Source organism: Astyanax mexicanus, chromosome 20 (genome assembly GCF_023375975.1).
Source record: "Astyanax mexicanus isolate ESR-SI-001 chromosome 20, AstMex3_surface, whole genome shotgun sequence".
Lineage (NCBI taxonomy): Eukaryota > Metazoa > Chordata > Actinopteri > Characiformes > Acestrorhamphidae > Astyanax > Astyanax mexicanus.
In genome coordinates this window covers 4,904,600-4,919,648 of record NC_064427.1, presented here as the reverse complement: position 1 = coordinate 4,919,648, position 15,049 = coordinate 4,904,600, and the positions used below count along the sequence as shown (strand labels likewise).

General features: G+C 40.1%; 1 protein-coding gene and 1 long non-coding RNA gene across 6 annotated transcripts in view; both read left to right on the top strand.

Moving 5' to 3' along the window:
- sez6a (seizure related 6 homolog a) overlaps window positions 1-15,049 on the top strand; it is a 199,334-nt gene that overhangs the window by 164,088 nt on the left and 20,197 nt on the right. For all 5 annotated transcript variants that reach the window (XR_007427450.1, XM_049468800.1, XM_049468799.1 and 2 more), the window contains exons 6-9: window positions 2,028-2,196; window positions 3,488-3,654; window positions 3,831-4,025; window positions 5,098-5,236. Coding sequence is in view for 4 of the 5 variants with exons in the window: in XM_049468800.1 (XP_049324757.1) it covers window positions 2,028-2,196; window positions 3,488-3,654; window positions 3,831-4,025; window positions 5,098-5,236 (670 nt within the window). In the remaining variant the exon portion in view is untranslated. The remainder of the gene's footprint in view (window positions 1-2,027; window positions 2,197-3,487; window positions 3,655-3,830; window positions 4,026-5,097; window positions 5,237-15,049) is intronic.
- LOC111195009 (uncharacterized) lies at window positions 9,239-11,975 on the top strand. Its single transcript, XR_007427451.1, has 2 exons — window positions 9,239-10,531; window positions 11,728-11,975. It is a non-coding gene; the product is annotated as an uncharacterized LOC111195009 (long non-coding RNA).

Sequence of the window (15,049 nt, the reverse complement as noted above, 5' to 3'; positions counted from 1 at the left end):
TTTTTCATTTGTAAAAGTGTGTGAAAGAGGGTTAAAACCAAGGATTTAACATTACAAACACCTTGTTGATCAAAAAAGGTAAACAGAGAAATGTCCGAATGGTTGGAACTGACAGAAAGGCTACAGTAACACAGATGGTAATCTACAAATCCCGCCTACATCCCTTAAAGTTAGCATTTTTCTCATTACAACTCTTAAACGATCTCGTAATTCAGATGATCCAGTGATGTTCAGGAGGAAAATGTACACAGAATAAAACGTACAGGGGTCTGAACAGATTTATTCACCACAGAAGGGAAAAATCGCTTAGACACGGCAGCCGTACGAGGACTACAGAATGACGCACGACTTCAGTGGTCTATACAGCACTGCTACTGGACTATTAAACAATAGAGGTGTTCCTTAAAGTCATACATACAGTATAAAAGTTCAATCCATTAACCAACAATTATGTTCTTGGTGCATTGTTTGTTTTGTCAGTAAATTATAGTTTAATGTAGTTCATTACCAAATATTCTTATGAGCAGCACCTCCAAAATGTAAATCCGACAGTGACCCTGGTAGATGTTTTGTTCTGCGCTTGGCATGAAGGCAGCTTGGCCTTGTTTGCTGGTGGCAGAGCGCCACTGTACAGAGCTTAACCAGCACATTGACATCCGCAGCTTAATTAAGGACGAGCTGCATGAGTAAAGCTCCAGAGCTCTGGCCTGGAGCCGGCTGGACAGTCGGGTTCCCTACAGCTGCAGAGAAATGATACAGCAGCAGCCCCTCCTGATACACACAGCTTCCAGTCTCTCTCTCTCTGGATTGAAAGCTCTTGCTATTGGAAACACATCCTTTTATATGTCAGTACATATAAGAATTAAATTCCGAAAATAGTAATTTCCCATGACTTTTGCACTGTCCTCTAAGAGTCTAAGAATTCACTATAATGAACGATATGAAAATAATAAAAATAAATAAATAAAATGCTTCTCTGGTGAGCTTTTGTTTACATACCTCCCCTGTCTCTTTCTGTCGCTCTTGGCGTGACTTTAGTTTCCACCCGTTCTCGTTTTCCCGCCCGTTCTTGAGCTCCCTATCTTCTTATAAGGTTTTTTTTTTTTTTTCTGGCTGTGTCCCAATTCACTAGCCGGGGCAGCGGTAGTGTATTGGACCGTGACCCTGATAACACAGGTTCGATCCTGCATGAGGAGCAGTGTGTTTATTTATTTATTTATTTATTTATTTATTTATTTATTTATTTATTCCTTTTTCTTGGATTTACCTGTTTTGAATTCAGCTGTTCTGCAATTGGGTTCAACAACCGTCTGGGCTGGAGAGCTACGAGTACTAATAATAGCCTTCTATGGCGTACAGTATTCCTGGTACATATGTTACACTTTGGATTGAGGAAATGCTTGTTAAATGCTTATACGACTTCAGAAATAAAATGTCACTTTCATAGAGCACCCAATGTCAGACTATCAGATACACTGCTCCAACAGCTGGTGATATGATCTATAAGAATTCTGCAAGAAATATATATTTTTATTTTTGCTTCTTTAACAGTTTTTTTACCATCAATGCCATATAGTAAAGCATTGGCATTAAACACTGTGATTCTACGCTTCTAGTGCCTTGACAACCTTATCATATACATACACACATACACATACACACACACACACACACAGGCCAACATACACACATGCTGCCTTACACCCATGCAGATACACAGAACAAAATTACTGTCTTTATCTCACTTTCTTCCTTTTCACTCATACACACACACACACACACAAACACCGCAGTTCCATCTCTTTATCTCTTGACCTTTTTTTACTCATCTTGGATTGGCTCTTTTGTCCGAGGGGACGCTGCAGTGTTTGGATACGTTTACTTTCCATTATCTCCCACTTACAATCTACTGTCGCTAACCTTTCATTCTTGTGTTTCCTCCCCTTATTTTTCTCCCTCCATCCCCTGATCTCTCTCTCTCCCTCTCTCTCTATCTCTCTCTTCTTCCTGTATACTCTGTTTGTCAGCTGCTTGTGGAGGAATGGTGAAAAATGCCACGCTGGGCCGCATTGTCTCGCCCGGCTTTCCAGGCAACTACAGTAACAACCTCACCTGCCACTGGGTGCTGCAGGCCCCTGAGGGCCACAGGCTGCACGTCCACTTTGAGAAAGTGGCCCTGGCCGAGGATGACGACAGGTAAGTGCTGGTTAAGGACACTCTTTAGAGCTCTGTTGTGAGTACACTACAAACAAATTCACTATTTTATCAAGATGATGGAGCAAAATGCCTTAGCAAAAGTATCAGCATCAAAGTTTTAACAATAAGTTGAGTCAACCAGAAGTCTAAAGCACTGCCACTATGATTAAGAGGTCGCTGGTTCGAATCCCGGTCATGCTGCTTGCCATCAGCTGCTGGAGCCCTGAGAGAGCACAAATTGCCCCCCTTCCCTTCCATCCTACTCCTTCCCTTCATCACTCCTAGGGTGATATCAATCAGAACAAGGCATCTGTGAGCTAATGTATCAGAACTGAGTCGCTGCACATTCCTCCGAGCGTTAGCGCTGTGATGCTACTCGTTAATGATGCATCAACAGCAGTTTGAAAAGAGGTGGAGTCTGACTTCACATGTATCGGAGGAGGCGTGTGCTAGTCTTCACCGTCCTTGTGTTGTGGCATCATATGTGGTGGAGGATGAACAGCTGACAAGGAGCTGAATGAGTGGGATATTAAAGGTACCAATGCCTTTTTTGCTGCATAAAAAAAAAACAAATTATTTTTACATTATATAGCTGTAAACCCTAAACATTGAATTAGCTACATTATTGTGTATATAACGAACTCTGATTATTGAACTATGCCAAACAAATACAGTTTTCCGTTCTAGGACCCCTTTAAGAGACAGCCTAGCTAACTAGCCAGCCACGATTGCGATGAGTTCACAAATTCGACATTGCAAGTGGGAAACGAGAGCTTGTAAAGGCAGCCTAATTACACAACAGATCCCAGGCTGTTAGATCATTAACCTGGACAGCGCCCAATTGTAGGACGCATTCTGCCTGGCACGCGCCTCTGCCAAGGGTACAGCCCTGAACCCCGCACTCGCACACTTGAGTGCACACACACACACACATAGAACAAAGTGCCTCAAAGCCTCCGATGCTCCATCTGTGGAATCCAAGCCACTCCGTGTCATTCTGCATAATTAAGAGCATCCCCACATGCAAATTAATGGAGCGACTACAGAGGCCGCGGCAGAGATATGGGAAGTGGAGATTTAATTACATTTTTGTACTGTAACTGCCGTGTCTCAAGGCTGCGCTAACAAATGGCTCTTTAATGAAGCCGCTCCACCACTGAGCCTTCCTCCGCTGACGAAAAGCTCGACTTAAAAGCCTCTGCTTTCTTTTTTTTTTGATCTTCACTTTAGTTGTTTTGAACAATTCTGAACTCACTCCAGTGATGTTTTGTTGTTTTTATCTTTTCTGCAGGCTCCTGATCAAGAACGGGAACAACATCGACTCGCCACCCGTATACGACTCCTATGAAGTGGAGTATCTTCCTAATGAAGGAGTGGTCAGCACAGGCAGGTACCTGTTTGTGGAGTTCACCACGGACGAGACGGGGACCTGCACTGGAATCGCCGTTCGATATGAAGGTACCTTACTGACTGAGTCATGAGCTTCATTCTTCTGAACATCAGGTTACAACAGCATAGGCACAAGACCTATACAAGACTCCAGTAACTTTGCTTTGTGATTTTTTTTTAAGTTTCTAAATGCTTGGAAATGGTTTGGAATTTAAGGCCTGAGATTTTAAATATGTGTTTTTCAGCCTTTGCGAAGGGCACCTGCTACAAGCCCTTTGTGAAGTATGGGAACTTCTCCAGCAGTGATCTGTCGTATGGACCAGGCACAGTGGTGGAGTTCTCCTGTGAGCCGGGATACACTCTGGAGCAGGGCTCGGTCACCATAGAGTGTGTGGACCCTGAGAACCCTCAGTGGAACGAGACAGAGCCAGCCTGCCGGGGTAAGTACCTAACAACATACAGAAATGAGTTAGTAGTAAAGCTTAATATAAAGAGCAATCAAATCGGACTGATGTGGGCTGGGGAATACATAGTCATAAAACAACACACAGAGTAAAGGGTTAAAATCACAGGCATTCTAAAGCAGGGGCGGGTCAAACTTAGCTTCTTCCCCCAGGCCATCAGGCTGCTGAACAGTCAGTAGCACCCGTCTTACATAGTTCATCACACTCACCAAACCAAAGGCTTTTTGCCCACTAATTTGTCACAATACATTGGAATACACATCTCAGTCTATGCCTGTAAACATCTGTTTATTTTACATTTACATTAGTGAAGTACAAACATAATAGAAGTTAAAGGTAAAAACGTCTTTAGATAGGGCCTAAAGGAGGTCAAAGGGAAATAATAGGATAGAGGAGTGAAGGAGGGGAAGAAGAAAATGAGGTTCGAAGTAGTTAGTTAGTTAGAGGTGTTAGGAGAGTAAGTGCTCTTTGAAGAGCTCTGTCTTCAGGAGTTTCTTAAAAATAGTGAGAGATTCTCCTGATCTGGTAGTAGAAGGTAGTTAGTTAGAGGTGTTAGGAGAGTAAGTGCTCTTTGAAGAGCTCTGTCTTCAGGAGTTTATTAAAGATAGTGAGAGATTCTCCTGATCTGGTAGTAGAAGGTAGTTAGTTAGAGGTGTTAGGAGAGTAAGAGCTCTTTGAAGAGCTCTGTCTTCAGGAGTTTATTAAATATAGTGAGAGATTCTCCTGATCTGGTAGTGGAAGGAAGTTTGTTTTAAATGTGCAATGTATTAATACACTATATTAATTTGTGAATATGCGGCATTTAATGTTTTACTATTGTGATTTACCTTATATAACTACATTTTTCACTCACCTTCACACCCGTGTTAATTAGATTTGATTTGATTTGATTATTGGTGCTTTTTTTGGTGATTTTTTTTTACCCAGCCTGGAAATCAAACCCTATTGTTAAAATGGATAGGTGGTATTGTTACCCACTACTCTACCCTGTAGTATTCTCGCTCATTGTATATATATATATTGTGTGTATGTGTGTGTGTGTTGGCAGCTGTGTGCAGTGGAGAAATTACAGATTCAGCCGGAGTCGTTCTGTCCCCAAACTGGCCCGAGGCCTATGACAAAGGGCAGGACTGCATCTGGGGCATCCACGTGGAGGAGGACAAGAGAATCATGCTGGACATCCAAGTGTGAGTCAGAGATTCAGATACGAGTTCAAGACGAATTAGCAAATGAGATTTGGACATTATCAAATTTATACACATATTTAACTATTAACCACTATTTAGAAATACATTTTGTTGTTGTATGTCTATCAGAGATCTGACATAGTTGTATTGCTTATATTTGCTAGTAATAATGTATGCTGCACCAGTATGCATGATATCTAATACATATTATAATGTCCCTCTGATTGAATGACCTGCAGTCTTGGTAAAGTCAAACTACACAGTTATATCATACTCATAATCAGGACACTATATATACTTCATGTACTTCAGTAAAGTGACTTTACTGCTTCTTAATACCGGACTGGTAGAATTCATACATAAGACACACTGACAATGTTTTGGGAAGGGTTTTAAGGGTTTTAAGTGCGACTTATAGTCCAAAAAATACAGTATATTACGTCCCATCACTACATCTGTTATTACTGAGAGTTTTAATGGGGTGTCCAATATTTCTCACATTATTGTAGTACAATAATTTATGATCTATATACAGTATGTGCTTGTTGTTGTGTATGTGATTTATCTGACGTGTATGTGGGTCTTATTAAGCTTCATAACAGGAGCAACAATAAAGAGCACTAATAGGTGGAGCATGGACGGGTCAGCTGGTGATTCTCTGTGGTGGGAAGCCTTACAGCGACTGCAGCTCACACTGAGAGTCAGCTGCAGTCCTCTTCTAATATGTGTGTGTGTGTGTGTGTGTGTGTGTGTGTCTGTGTGAGGACAATTTGCCCTGGCAGTGAAGACCCAGTGTAGCCTTGTTAATTCTGTGCTAACAAGCTTGATCTCTCTGTCAGGAGGCTTTGTCTAATGGCTGCTAATGAAAGTGCATGAGTGTGTGTGTGTGTGTGTTTGTGTGTGTGTATGTGTGTGTGTGTGTCCTGTTACATTTGCTGTGCCTGTCTTCCTCTGCACGCAGCTCTCCAGCACACTCCTCATTTGTTACACTTATTTTTTTACCTATTAAGCGTGTTTGGCCTTTTGGCGCAGCTGATGACCTCACTGTTGGCTTTCACCACTGCTGAGTGTGTCTGTGTGTGTCTTTGTGTGTGTGTGTCTTTGTGTGTGTGTGTGTGTCTGCAGCAGAAGCAATTAGATGATGGAGTGAAAGGCACAGAGCCTTAAGGAACCGCCCACGCGTATATAGTATATAGAGGCGCTCAGTGACTGGGATCATTAGAGCTGCTGAAATTTGACCAGCATCTAAGCTCAATTTTAGAGGCTAACGACCAAAACTGGCCCAGGAAAATCCGAATGGCCGAGGATGAAAGATCGCTTTCTGCTTTAACAGCGTTAACAGCATCACAGCCCACTCAGAGAACCGTAGACGGACGACTTGTGATGAATCATCTCTGAGCTTTTTAAAAAGAGAGAGTTCTTTCCACTGCGGCCTGAAGAACATCAGCGATGAGTAAAGTTTCGAGGCGGGAAGCTGCTCTAAAGGCCTGCCTGAGGTGGATTAGTTTAACCAGTAGACGTTTAAAACCACTTTAAAGATATTTACAGACTTGGTGGTAATCCAGTATGAATCTGCAGTGTGTGTGGAGTTTATAAATGTGTGGCATGGTGGTGTGATTTTAAACAAGTATGAATGTACAATTTGTATTGTTTTGACAGTGTGACGGCAATAAGAGTGGTGTGGTCCTACTCCAGTATGAATCTGCAATGTGTGTAGTTGTTACAGTCTAATATATTAAAACAGTGGTATTGTTCGAATCCAGTTAAATCTGTAATGCGTGTAGTTGTTACAGTCTAATATATTAAAACAGTGGTATTGTTCGAATCCAGTATGAATCTGCAGTGTGTGTAGACATATTACAGTCTGACATATTAAAGCAGTGGTATTGTTCTAATCCAGTATGAATCTGTAGCCTATAGAGTTTATACAGTCTAAGCCAGTAAGAACTGCAGAGTTATTGTAATCCATTATGACTCTGCAGTGTGTGTAGTTTTTACAGTGTTAAGGTAGTAGTTTGATAGTAATAACAAAGGAAATATTTATATCCAGTATGAATCTGCAGCATGTAGATTTTATAATCTGGCCTCTGGTTCTGTAAAAGTATTGTACCAACACAAATAATCATTTAGAACCCTTTTCATCACCTTCTGGAACCCTATGTTCTTACATAGTGTAATAAAACAGGCTTAATATTACAATACTCAATAAATATACATGCTAATGTATGCTATTGTACAGTTTGGACACCCTCTCATTTAATGTTTTCTTTATTTCTTTCTTTCTTTAATTTATTTTCCACATTGTAGATTCAAATTAAAGACATAAAAATGATTAAGGGACACATATGGAATTATGTAGTAAACATTGAAATAGTGTTTGTCCTCCACCTTATCCAACCCCCTGATCTAAATCTGATGAACTGAGATGGTGACTTGAGGTGATTTAATTAATAAAGCCAAGAGCTGGAGCTTCACAGCATGAAGAAAAAGCAGCAACTATTGTTCAGCACCTCCAGGAACTCCTTCTTTCAAGACACTGAGAAAATACTTCAATAATATCTTAATATCTTCAATATTTAACTAACAATGTAGAAAATCGTAAAAAAAATATATATATATTAATAAAAAAAAAACACATCTAATTTTGACTGGCACTCTATTTGACTATATTCTGTATATTTAGTAGCTTACAATTTTATATAAAAGTTTGAAGCTTTTGTTTGCTTTGTTTTATTGCTTAATTGAAAAATGATTTGGAAACTTTTTATTAAGACACAAAACACTCCCAGATTTTCTGTCACAAATTAGGAAATAATTTAAGTCCTCTGATTAGGATTTGTTTTCCCATTTGCATTTATTTTCCGCGCTCGCGGCTCCGTCATTACGTGGAGACGCTGCACCTCGGGTGTGTTGTGCTGAAAACTGTCGGAGTTCATCTGCCGTTCTTCCTGTGGATGGGCCACCATGTGAGCATTAATGACTGCGTTCGATACGGGATCTCTGTTCTCTGTCACACAGTAATACACACACACACATTCCTCAGTGCTCATCAGTGCTGCTATAGCAGATTCTCAGAAAGCTGAGGGTGAGCAGATCACTGGAGCAGATGGAGAGGGGTCAGGGTTTCTGTCTCTGGGTCACGTTTCCTCAGAAAGCCCTCGATGGGCACACGCTCCGTCCCAAAACCAGCCTTTGGTGAGCAGCGTGAGCAGCACTGGCTGTATGACATATCCCTTTCTATATGACTGTTTTACTGCTTTTCTTCTTCACACTGTTTCTTTTCTTCATACCTAACCAGAGTATTATACAATCATCATCAGTAAATGTCTAATTGAGAAGAGAAACGAGAAGAAACAATACATTATTAAACATTATGCAAATGGTCCAGTGTTCTAAAGAGCTGCCACTATGTTTGGGAAAATGCTGGTTCGAATCCCGGTCATGTAGCTTGCCATCAGCTGCCGGAGCCCTGAGAGAGCACAATTGGTCTTGCTCTCTCTGAGTGGGTACAGTAGATGGCGCTATTTCCCCTCATCACTCCTAGGGTGATGTTGATCAGCACTGCTCAAGGCTGCGTCTGTGAGCTGATGTATCAGAACCGAGTCGCTGCGCTTTTCCACCGAGCGTTAGCATTGTGATCCTACTCGGCAATGCTACCGCATCAGCAGCAGTTCGAAAAGAGAGAGTCCTAGCTAAATTGGGAGAAAAATGGGAGAGAATTAGATATAACATCACATATTATTAAACATTTAGACTGACACGAGAAACTCATGGTCATATTTATTGAGCTATAATAATTTAATATATAAAGCATTTTCTGGTTTGTTTAACAATTTTTTTGTTTACCAGATGCTTTTCTTTAAAGTTCGCATGACTGTAGTATTAATCTACAAAGCAGAACATTTAAAAATAATGAAAAAACGGCAAAATAATATATATATATATATTTTTAAATACTGTGATATACCACAAATATTGTAATATAATGGATTTTAACACATTTTAACATGGGGTGAAGCACTCACAGAACTCTTTCTCTTCTTTTCAGACTCGTTTCTCAGGCTGATTCCGCTTATTTGTTTCTCATACCTTCAGACTCACTACAGAACTGATGAAATAACAGATTTCCTTCAATTGTTTTAATCATGTCTTGTATCAGTTTTTTTTATGTTGTATGTTATACTGTATGCATTGCAGGCCTAGGAACAGCAGCAAGTGTCCTTTTTTAAGCTCCTACCTGCTCCATATTTTTTTTCTCAGGAAGCCTCTATGTGGGGCTACAGATCAGCCCACTCACGCATTCTGTTCCCCAGTGAATGAATGGGAGCTGTGAAAGGAGCCGCAGCTGGAGGGAGGGGGCCGCATGTGCTGGTGGGCTCATTACAGGGGTGGTCGCCCACTTCTCCCCACTAATGAGAACGCTTTCGCTCTCCCATTATCATTACGCAGCGCTCGCCAGCCCGCAATTACTCAGGACCAGTGTGCATAATGACGACTGATTAATTGATTTAGCATAAACAGGAGGGCCGGCCCGGCGCTCATTAAGATGCAGCCTCGCCGGCCGAGCGTGCAGGTGCTCGCCTCAACACCTGGCCAGCTGGAGTCAGGAGGGAGGGGGGGTTAGGAGGGTTAGGGGGGTGCAGGACCTGATGTGATAATTTGGTGATGAATGGGGTTGAATGAACTTGGACTGGGCCAGATTGTGTGTAGTCTGGTCCTGACTGGTCAGCAGAACTGTTATAGTGTGGCCAGATGTCCCGTATTTTGGGACAAAACATTTTGGGTAACCCTTTCTATGAATCAGGTATCTATAAAGCATTATAAATGCATTCATAAAGCTTCACAAAGCATACATAATGCTTTATAACACTTGACATAAGCCTTTCTAACTATACATAAATGTTTATAATCTCAAACATAAAACATTATAACACCACAGTATAAAGCTTTGTATCACAAAGCGATATAATGCATTATAATATGTTTGCATTTGCTGTTCTTAACATTATTGGTGAGACCTGTTTCCTAAAGCTTAATAGATGTTGAGTTCATTCACAACTGCTATATGTTATAATCAAAATTGTTCTGTAAATGCACATAACAACTAATGAACACTTATAAGTGCTTTTCACAGACTTTTGGTAAAGTGATGAGTTATTCCACATTAAAATGGAGTTATTGAGTTATTGATGAGTTATTCCACATTGGTGCATTGCTATTTCAGATCTCAGATGAATCTGAGACCTGAAACTGAAAACACTGTCTCACCGTGTCTTCTCTGTATCCTGCATCCAGGTGGGGAAATATGTGAAACTGTGCAAGTATACATGTTTCTAAAGCACTATAATAGGGTTATTTGAGCTTTGAAAGTGTTACGGTGTGTAATATGAGCCGCTATGGTCCTGTGTGTTGGTGGACGCTCAGCATCGGGCAGCGTTAGCTCCCGCAGCCCACTAACTGCGCGCCTGGCCGGCGCTCTCGCTGTATTTCTCCGCCGTTAGCATTAGCCACCGCCGCTCGCTAACCGCGCCTAGCCGGCGCTCCGCTGTTATTCCCCTCGCTCTGGCGTGAGATATACCCGCTCTTTAACCGTGTTTCAGTCCGTCGCTATCTCTCGTGTGTTTTCGCTGTAGTATTTGTTATCTCCGCTCTGTAATAGTGTCCGTTTGTCGCTATTTTCTCGTGTAGTTCTACTAGCATTAGCTACCGCGGCCTGCTAATTATACACCTGGCCGACGCTATTGTTTCCTATTACTCTGACGCTAGCATTAGCTACCGCGGCCTGCTAATTATACACCTGGCCGACGCTATTGTTCTCTATTTTCTTCCCGCTAACACTAGTTAACTCATTGAAGTAATTACGCGCCTTGCTGCCGCCATTTCGCGCCTGTATTAAGCGGCACCAGCCATTTTGACTCAGTAACACGCATTGTGTATGTTAAAAACACATAAATAATTGAGTTAATTAAAAATATGTATATATAAAACTAAACTAAGTCTCTGTAGGTGAAGTAAGTGTTTCTAAAGTGTCCAGTTTAATTCTACTCTCTATTAAAGAGCCTGTTTGGCTTTGTTAGGTGAAGCTAGAGCCTCTGCCAACCACAGCATGGGGTTTATTACAGTTGAATAAGCTACAGTTTTACATTTCTCTAATTAGTATTCCTGTTTTATTTAGTTATGTTCACGTTTATTACTTTGGTCAATTAAAAATACTCTAAGCAGATACAAGTTTTAAAAAACTCAACTTAAAATGAGATATTAAAAGCACTAACATGGAGTTAAAGTGTGCTTAGTACAAGTTAATGGAATTTTGTTAATTAATAACTGTGTAATGAAGGGTGTTAATGTAGAATGTGTGAGTATTGGTATATGTATGCGTATATAAATATATTAATATGAAGTAATATTTTTTATATATTCTTATATACATATATATATATATATATATATATATATATATATATATATATATATATATATATATTTTGTAGTAACAGTGTTGAGGAGGTTTGCTGATCAAGGTAACAGTAATGTGGACCTAGAGATGTATTGTGAGATACAGAGTTTTGGGTAACTAAGAAGGTTAAGTATCTTCTGTGTGATCTGTATGAGGAGTGCAGAAATATGCAATGTGTTCGTGAAACTGCTAAAGAAAGAGGAAAAAAAAGACTAAAGTGATTTGGTTTGTGTATGTTGTTGAATAAAGAAAAGAGATGAATCTGAGACCTGAAACTGAAAACACTGTCTCACCGTGTCTTCTCTGTATCCTGCATCCAGATTCTATCCAGGCCCTGCTAACCCCAGGGTCACATAACTGCTACTACCTACCCACGCCTGGGGGGTGTAACAATGCCAACAGGCATGAGCTGTGGGTTTGTGTACGATCATTGCCAAGATAGCAGTGAACGTCTGACTCTTGACATCTGTCTATGTTCATTTTAGTCAGTGGAGCACCTGGGTTTTCTATTGCCAAGATAGCAATACACCAGAAATGTCCTGAAAACACCTCATGTGAAAACCACCACGTCCATTAACGTAATTATATTTACAATCACTTTTGCTATTTAAATGGCACAGGTAAAAGGCATGAAAATAGACTGTTGGTGGGGTGTAATATAGGGCCCTATGAGTCTTGGGGTGGCCTACGCCACTAAAAAAGCTAAAACTCCTCTGCTGCCATCTGTCTTCCTTGGCCAGGCTCTGGGCTGGCAGTAAGCCCCGTGCCCGGGCCGGGTGGGTGTGAGCTATGCCCCTGAGGGCAATAGATTTTTGTCGGCCGTGGTGATTAATAAGCCCTGGTTTTAAAACCCTGTGCTGGCTGGGAGGCAGGCCAACTCTTTGGCATTTCAAAAACCGATACTTAACTTTTCTAATTAAAAAGCAAGAGAGTTAAATCAGCAGAAAAGCCTCATTTTTTTATTGTTCGGGACCTCATTCAATCTCTTTAAAAGCGTGTTCCGGCAAGGCCGAGCCTGCTTTTGGAGTCCTTCAGGGACACGTGGAGAGGGCCATCACACTCAGCCAAGTGCTTTTTTCAGCTCGGTGGTATTTCAGAATGTCTTAAGAAAGGTACTGAATCTAAGCAGTGCTGAGAGAGCTGTTCTCTAACAGGTCCTTTCTCTAGTAAAGTGGCAGCTTTATACTGTACAGTGGCAGCTTTTACCTGTTTGGTCTAAAATATGACCCCCCCATACTCCTCTTGGACTGTGCGTCTCTCCACTCTTCCTCCAGACTCTGATCTCTTGATTTCTAAATAAAAAGTCAAATTTACTGATGATCAGTGATGCTTTGGAGAGACATGTCTGTCATCTGCTGGTGTTGATCCACTGTGTTTTATTATCAAGTCTAAAGTCAGTGCAGTTTTGTTTTCCCACAAAATCTTGCAGCACTTGACAGCTTTTATGGAGATGCAGATTTCATTTTCCAGCAGGACCTGGCACACTGCCCACACTGCCAAAAGTACTAATTGGTCTTATATAATATTCTATATATTTTCTGAGGCACTGATTTTTGGGTTTTCATTGGCTGTGTGCCATAATCATCAACAATAAAAGAAGAAACAAATGCTAAAAATAGATCACTTCCATATTTTAAACAGAACTACTGAAATAAAGTAACTTTTCAGGGATATTTCGTATTTTTTTGAGATGCACTAGTAAATACATTATATTAATTTTATGTAGTATTTGATCAAATCATACTATATTGTTTAAGGATGGCTAGCATTTTAGCTTGCATCCATTTAGCTTGCATTGATTTGGACAGTTGCGTAATGCATAACTTTACGGAAAAGAAATCTCATAAAATAGGTCTGGTGTTTTCATTTCTAGATTAGGACTGGGTCCAAACAATATCCAGTCTTAGAACAGCTTTGTGTTCAGAAATTGACCACTGAGTGGCTAAAACAAATTATGTACCAAGAGATCAGAAACAATCTTTGGGTTTATGATAAACTGGCCAATATAAGTGTAATTTTAATATTATGAATGTTACGAATGAGATTTATTTGTTCTTCTCCGTGACTTTAGTTCTCCTCAGCAATGTTTTTGTCAAATTCCAGCATACATACATACAGACATTTTATCTGTTTAATCTTTTTTTCCAACAGGTAAACATAGTTTCAGCCTTGAACCATTTTTATGTCATGTATAGTTTGACTTTTAGTAGGGGGAAAATTGATTATAATCGAAAATTGGATTATTTGTAAAAAAAATCACAATTTTTTTTTAGGCCAGAATCGTCCAGCACTAATTCCAACAAAAGCTCACGTACATCTGTTATGTTGTTTTACTCCCAAAAAAGTTTGTTAATATCTTTGGGTCTCCCAGGCGAAGATTTTTTTAGTTTTATTATATATCAACAACATGGCCTAGGTACTGAGAGCTGGAGGACAGGGATAGATTAGTTTTTCTTCTCGTCACCGCAGGGAACTCTGGCTCAGTCTCTCTGTTTCTCCACTCCTCCAGCTCTCTCTCTCTCTCTCTCTGTTTTTCTGGCTCCTTCCACATGTCCACATTTGTATTCCGGGGAGAGCTAGGAGAGTTAGTTAAGCCCAAATGTGTCCACTGACGTGCAGGCAGCAGACCAAGACACGCAGATCCACTCCAGCGCTGCTGCCCTGAGGGCAACGTCCCGTTTAATTAGACCTGCTTAAGCCCATTCGATCCGAATGATTAGAAACAGTATGCACGTACATGTGCAGTTATACACACGCACACGTGTAGCACGCGCATGATGACAAAGCCTGCGTGATTCACCAGTGAAAAAAACAAGTTTTTACTGCAGGCTTAGTCTGAGGTTTGACAGCCAGACCATATCTACATATATTCACTGTCTGTACAGGTTCAGTTTCAGGAGAGGATAAGTCTGTACCTGAGTGAATATATGTGTTTTATATATTTATTTCATGTGATGTAATCATAATCAGCAGTAATGATTTGTAAAGCCACAGACACTTTATAAAATACACAAAATCACTTGAGTAATCATATACAGCTAATGCCAGGATCCACAAGATGATAAGATGTCTTATGACTATAAAATTATATATATATATATATATATATATATGTATATATATATATATATATATATATATATATATATGTATATATAATTATAAACTCCAATATAAACCACTAAAATCTAAAATGTTCTATAAAAAGAAATGATAATTAAATATTTTATTAAACTGTATAAACCATGAAAAAAACTCCTTTTTTGATCAGTCCATTTTTTTCTGCTGTATTTTTGCATCGTGTATCGTTCCAATTCCAGATTCTTTGATCTGATTATATTATTTTTTAAATAGTT